The following is a 7,500-nucleotide window of genomic DNA, read 5'->3' as shown; positions in this document are numbered from 1 at the left end:
CTCTCTCTCTCTCTCTCTCTCTCTCTCTCTCTCTCTCTCTCTCTCTCTCTCTCTCTCTCTCTCTCTCTCTCTCTCTCTCTCTCTCTCTCGTGAGTGTTTTTATTAGATGGAAGGACCCATAGCTGTGTGTGTGTGTGTGCACAGACTATATGCATTTGTGTACATGTATGTACGCATGCATACACCTGTGTGTGTGTGCGTATGTGCGTATTTACAGACAGACACAGACAGATATGTATTTGTTCTGTCTGTCTGTCACACACACACACACACACACACACACACACACACACACACACACACACACACACACACACACACGTACATACGTACACACACGTACACACAAAATAATGGTGTTTGTGATATACAGATAAAAATATTTACCTATTCTTCTTCCTCTTCTTCCTCTTCTTCCTCTACGTCTTCTTCTTCTTCCTCTCTTCCTCTTCCTTCTTCGCTTTCTCCTCTTACTCCTCCTCCTCCTCCTCCTCTCCTTCCTTCTCCGCATCCTCTTCCACTTCTTCTTCGCCTCTTCCTCTTCTTCCTCCTCTTCCTCTTCCTCTTCCTCTTCTTCCTCCTCCTCTTCATCTTCCTGTACCTCCTCACTGGCCAAATCTTCCTATCCACCTAACAGAGGCGAAAGGAAACTACGCCCCCAAGTGATCGCTGATTGGTCGGAAAGCAAATGTGGGCGGGGCTTTTTACGCCAGAAATCAATGAACACTAGATCGCTTGTGTGTGTGTGTGTGTGTGTGTGTGTGTGTGTGTGTGTGTGTGTGCGTGCTATATTGAAAATTAGACATTTAGCATACACACGCGCGCGCGCACACACACACACACACACACACACACCATGAGAAAGTGGTGTGTGCAAAAACAATACATGAATTTAAAAATAGTTTAGATAAAATGAGATATGAAGACGGGACCCCACGAGCATAGCTCCCCTTCCCGTAAAATACAACTAGGTAAATACAACTAGGTAAATACACACACACCTCGTGGCGCAGTTGGTAGAGTTCCCGGCCGCCACTACGGCGGCCCGGGTTCGAATCCCGCCCAGGGCTGAAATAATTTGAGTATCGCTGCGCAGCGGGTTGTTACTCCAACTCTCGTGGGCGGGGTGTGTGTAAGGTCACAGTATTACCCATAGTTCAGTCATATTATGAGCTCTGAGCTCTCTTCCGGGAAGGAAATGACTGTCGGTCACGAGCCCAACACGTGATCCAAGACCATGGTGAATCACACACATACACTCACACACACACACACACACACACACACACACACACACACACACACACACACACACACACACACACACACACACACACGTTGATCTTATCCTTACATACCAATTACGTAAATACACACATACGCACATACGTACACATGTAAGTATACATGTACACGCAAACGTACACAGAACCCAGCTTCATATCAGATGTACTTACAAAGTCGTTTGTGTGTATGTACACAAATACACACGCACAGACACATACACATACACACATGTTATCAAAATATAACCTGTTTTGTGTGTACATGTGTGTGTGTACGCGCGTGCGTGTGCCCGTGCGTGTGTGTATTGACGTTCATGTTATTGTTATTGTTCTACAAGTGGCTCATCTATCTCTACTATCTACCCAAACACAGTTGATGACGATAATGATAAGGAGGGATTGGGAGGGAGGGGGAGGGGGCCTGTGACGTCACATCCGTTGCGTGTTATAAGAACGTTAGATTAAACGAAGCAATTTAACAATGATGATGATAATGATAATGTACCTTCTTATCCGAAATTACGTCGAAAATAACGTTAAACGAACTTTCTTTTATCCGAAAATACGATTTTCTTTTTTCAAAATTATTTTTTTCTGAAAATTTCCGAATTTGGGAAAGTTTTCTCCATTAAAGAGAAGTTTTTGGCGAAAAAAAAAGAATACTCCACTGAATCGAATTTAATCCTGTATAACAGGATTCGAACCTTTATACGCGAACCCGATACTCTACCCCGATGAGAAAACTATTGACCTAGGTCAACCGGGAGAGAGAGAGAGAATAAGGTCACACTTAAGGTCAAAGAATAAGGTCACACTTAAGGTCTTTTCAGGTACTGACCTTAAGTTAAGGTCACTTGGTAATATGTCCCAAATAAGGTCAAGTTTTTAGGGTCATCTTAGTTGCTATGGAGACGGGGAGAAAGTCCTGTGATTTTAAGGTCATTGAAGGGAGTGGGAGGGAGGGAGAGGGGGAGAACTTTATATAACGTGTTCTGGTGTTGTTAATGAGGTTGAATTATGGTGGAGAGAGAGAGAGAAAGAGAGAGAGAGAGAGAGAGGTAGGGAAGGGGGAAGCTTGTACAAGATTGACTGAAGATAGAGATAGAGAATAGATTGATAGAGATAGATAGATAGAGAGAGGGGTAGGGAGGGGGGCTAAGGGAAGGGGGAAGGGGGTAGGGGCGGTTACGTAACGATGCAATGACTAAGAACGCATGTTTGTCTTGTAGTCTTTCTTGGACTTACGTAACGCGTAAGACTTGATAACTCTTTTTTTTTTTTGTAGTTTGCGAGGGTTAGGGAAGCGGGTTAGGCTAACCTAGTACTAAAGAGGTTTAAATGCAAGGCGGTTAAGTTTTAAGTTGAATATTAGCTTAGGAGGCGGTTTAAGGGAAATGCTTGGAAGACGACGACGACGACGAGGAGGAGGAGGAGGAGGAGGAGGAGGAGGAGGTCTTACGGTCATTGGGTACGGTAAGGTAGAAGAGGAGGAGGAGGAGGAGGGGAGGAGTGGGTGGTGGTAGAAGAGGACGGAGGGGAGGAAGAGGAGGAGGAGGAGGAGGAGGTGCTTGTGTGCGTGTGTGTGTGTATACCAATACACACACGCACGCACATATACGCACATACACAAGCAACGAACTAGAATATATTTACACACACACACTCGGATATACACAATGCATATACTGCGATGTCGTCCATGAAGAATTACGTAATGTTGCTTCGTCATAGGAGGAGGAGGAGGAGGAGGACGAGGGGGAGGAGGAGTGTAGGTGGGGGAGAAAGGGAGTGGGAGGGAGGGGGAGAGGGTCGATGCGGCTTGCCGGCGTTAGGAAAGAGAGAGTGGGGGTCTATCTCTCTCTCTCTCTCTCTCTCTCTCTCTCTCTGTCTCTCTCTCTCTCTCTCTCTGTGTCTCTCTCTCTCTCTCTGTGTCTTAAAAAAAATATTCTAACTTGACCATAACCATCTTCCACTCCCTCCCACTCCCTCAACATCCTCCACCTCCCTCCCACTCCCTCCAGAGCTCAGCCCAGCAACAACAGACTGCCATATTCGGCTGAGCCTTCTCTCACTCCCTCACTCCCCCTCCTTCCCCCCCCTAACCTCTCTCTCTCTCTCTCTCTCTCTCTCTCTCTCTCTCTCTCTCTCTCTCTCTCTCTCTCTCTCTCTCTCTCTCTCTCTCTCTCTCTCTCTCTCTCTCTCTATTACGTGTGCCCTACGAAACTAAGTCACGTATGTATAGACACAGACTTATAGACAATTGTTATTATTATTATTATTATTATTATTATTATTATTATTATTATTATTATCATTATTACCATTATTATTATTTGATTATTTTTTATTGTTATTGATATTATTATTTTTATGATTACATTATTATTATTTTATTTTTGTTATTATTATCATCATCATTATTATTATTATTATTATTATTATTATTATTATTATTATATTCTCAATGTATATAGAACGTATCTCTCTCTCTCTCTCTCTCTCTCTCTCTCTCTCTCTCTCTCTCGCACAATGTAACCCCTCTCTCTCTCTCTTCCTGACAGAGACACCACAACCACCATGAAGTGTTGGCAAACCGTGACAATCGTGGGCTTTGCCCTGTTGGCCCTTACTGCCACGACCATCACGGCCCAGGACGAGGAGGGAGCGCCGGCCGAACCTGCGGCAGAAGCTCCCGAGTTACCGGCCGAGGTCCCTATGGAGGAGGAAGAGGCTGTACCTCACGCCGAGGACGCCCCCATGGAAGTGGAGGAGGAGCCCGTCGCTCAGGAAGAGCCCATGCCCAAGGTTGAAGCTGCGCCTCCAGTTCTGGAAGAAGCTGTACCTGAGGAAGAGGCAGCGCCCGAAGAAGAGGCACCCGTTCCGGTTGAAGAAACCGCAGAGGAGGAAGGTGAGGATGGGCCTTGACTGTGTACGTGTGTACGTGTGTACGTGTGTACGTGTGTTTACGTTACCCTGCACAGTACAAGAACCATGAGTAGCTATACTCGTGGAGGATCTGTCTCGCGAATTATTAGTGAGAACTCACTCCAGGGTCACAGGGTACACACGTACACACACACACACACACACACCACCTCTGACGTCATTAATATATATCTATGTTGGGTGACGTCACAAATTTAAGACGCCATCGGTTTTTTGCTACGTCATTTATGCTCACGACAGAATGATGACGTCATATTTTATGTGACGTCATTTAACCATACGGATGTTAGTGACGTCACATTTGCTATGACGTCACATGCATATTTTTTACAATACCTTGTATTAATGAATACTTTATATTTCATATTACTATTATTTCTACTGTTACTATTAGTAATAAGGTATTACCCCCCCCGGAAGCCCCCTAAAAGCCGCCAAGGCCCCTGAAAGCCCTTTAAAAGCCCCCCAAGGCCCCTAAAATCCCCCAATCTCCCTGAAAGCCCCTTAAAATCCCCCAATCTCCCTGAAAGCCCCATAAAATCCCCCAAACCCCCTGAAAGCCCCCCAATCCCCCTGAAAGCCCCCAACATCCCTAAAAGTCCCCTGAAAGCCCCCTATAAGCCCCAATCCCCCTGAAAGCCCCCTATAGCCCTCTTTTTTTTTTCTTGCCCAACAGAAGCCAAGCCTGCGGCAGCTTCGACCTCTGAAGAAGCCAACGCCGAGCCCAGCGCCGCCGCCATGGGTGCTGGCGTCTTCGTGCCAGCCGCGGTGGCTGCAGCCGCCTTGGCTTTCGCCCTCAAGACTCTCTTCTAAGAAGCCAACATATTCTAGAAAAAAAGATTAAAAAAAAAAAAAAAATCCCCCTCAAATAAAACAAGTGTGGAAAAAATAAAAGAAAAAAATAATAAAAAAATAAAATAAAAAAATAAAAAAAATGGGATTTTTATTATTATTATTATTATTATTTAGGGGTTGGGGTTGGTAGGGGGGATTATTAGGGGGGGTTGTGTGTAATGAGGGGGTTAGATAAATTATCATTATTATTATTACTATTATTATTATTATTATTATTATTATTTTTTATTATTTTTTTTTCATCGGGGATTTAGTCAATATTAATAGGGGGTGGGGGGAAGAAGGGGGGAATGGGGGGGAATATATTGTGCCTTCAATGAAGCTCATCCCCCCTAAATAATCATGTATGTATGTATGTGCGTTTTTTGTGTGTATGCTATTATGTGTGCATTTGTATACACACATGTGCAATTTCCCTGTGTGTACATGTGTTTGTGTGTGCGTGGGTGTATGCGTGTATCTGCATGCGTGTGTACATATGTATGTATATAAATATGCATAAAATATACATACACACACATGTATATGCATATATACACACACACAACCTTGTAGAAAAAATAAAATAAAAATATATAAAAAAATAAAAAATAATTTAAAAAATTATCAAAAAAACGATCATTTTTTTGTAGGCTTTAAAAAATAAAAAAACCGTGTTTATTACAAGCCTGCATTTATACACAAACACAAACACAAACACAAACTATGTACATATCTTAAACTGTGTTTTCTTTTTATATGTGTATCTCAAAGAACAAGTATGTTATTATTAAATCTTTGTCCAATATCATTTTCTTTTCTTTTTTTAGAAGGCTTTCATCTTGTCGGGGAGTGAATTCGTGTTGGAACATTATTGGAACCAGCCGAAAAAAAAAAAAAAATATATATATATATATATATATATATATATATATATATATATATACATATATAAAGAGTTATAGCTCTTTAATGGATGTACCCCCGACTCTTTTTCACTAAAGAGCTGTTTATCACAAACAGTTGCTCTTTTTCTCTTTTTTTTTGCGAAACACGAATTCAATCCACACAAACGTACACAAAATATGTACATGTATATATATGTGTATATATATACATACATGTATGTGTATATATATATATATATATATATATATATATATATATGAATGATGTGACGTCATAAATTATACCTACGCTTCGTGACCGCACGCTAAAGTGATTGCCTAGACAATTTACAGAATGGCCAGGTGTATGTATAAATTTGCAATAGCTCTCCCTTTCCCAGTCAGTTGATGTAGCAAACCCATTTCCCATTTTCTATGTAGCAAACCCATTTTCTATGATATTCCTTTTTCCTGGTATTTCGTGTTTATCTTTTAAGGGATAATTATTGTATCGTTTCATTCATTGAATAAAACAAGGAACGTGTTCTGGTCCTTTTTTCTTTTATCCTTATTTGATATAACTTGGCAACCCAAGTTTTGCTAAAAGAATAAATAAGAAAATTAAAAAAGTTAATAGAGAAAAATAAGAATAAGAATAGAAATTAAATAACATATATATAAATAGAATAAGATAATATGAGACACAAAAGTGGCTAACAATTTTAAATCAATTAGATAAATAAAGAAGTGAAAATAAAAAGAGAAAAAGAAAAATGATATATAACATGAGAGAAAAATATATATAAATAGATAAAGATAATTATATTAATATGAAAATGAAAAATAAAATTACGTAAATATTTTTAAACAAAATAAATTATAGGCATGAAACGAACAAAAAGAGGAAAAAAGACTGAAATAATGATGATAATAATAATAAAAACAATAACAATACTAATAACAACAACAAAAATAAAATAACAGGCAAGCGACGGGGAGATGCTTCTAACCGACATCCTACTTCCGGGACCCCAATTTGCACGTCCCTATCGTTGGACCTTTACCCCAAATATGGACGAAGAAAAAAATAAAAGTGAATGAAATAATACGAAAATTATGACAAAAACGAAATTAATAAAAACGAAAATTTAAATTGATAAATAATTAATAAATAATTTATAACCCATATAAATATAAACAGATAGAAATAAATAATTTATGAAAAATACTGATAAATAAATACATAGATAATTTGATGATAAATAAAAAATAATGATTATGTTAATAATGATATTAGTAATAATGATAATTATAATAATAATAGTAATGATGATGATGATGATAATAATAATAATAATACCAATGATAATAATAATAATGATAATACTAATAATAATGATAGTAATTGTAATAATAATAATGATAATTAAAATAATGATGATAATATCAATAATAATGATAATAATAATAATAATAATAATAATAATAATAATAATAATTGTAACAACAACAACAATAATGATAATGATGATACTAATAATGATAAT

At 39.1% G+C, this 7,500-nt stretch overlaps 1 protein-coding gene across 1 annotated transcript in view; it reads left to right on the top strand.

The window, feature by feature from the left end:
- Positions 1–6,497, top strand: part of LOC143031160 (uncharacterized) — a 28,252-nt gene extending 21,755 nt beyond the window's left edge. The window contains exons 2-3 of the mRNA XM_076194681.1: positions 3,848–4,194; positions 4,909–6,497. Coding sequence (XP_076050796.1) covers positions 3,864–4,194; positions 4,909–5,045 — 468 coding nt within the window. The 5' untranslated portion in view covers positions 3,848–3,863 and the 3' untranslated portion in view covers positions 5,046–6,497. The remainder of the gene's footprint in view (positions 1–3,847; positions 4,195–4,908) is intronic.
- The last annotated feature ends 1,003 nt before the right edge of the window (positions 6,498–7,500 follow it).

Source organism: Oratosquilla oratoria, chromosome 12 (assembly GCF_046742065.1).
Source record: "Oratosquilla oratoria isolate Oo_2021 chromosome 12, ASM4674206v1, whole genome shotgun sequence".
Classification (NCBI taxonomy): domain Eukaryota; kingdom Metazoa; phylum Arthropoda; class Malacostraca; order Stomatopoda; family Squillidae; genus Oratosquilla; species Oratosquilla oratoria.
This window is presented reverse-complemented; position numbering and strand designations above follow the sequence as displayed.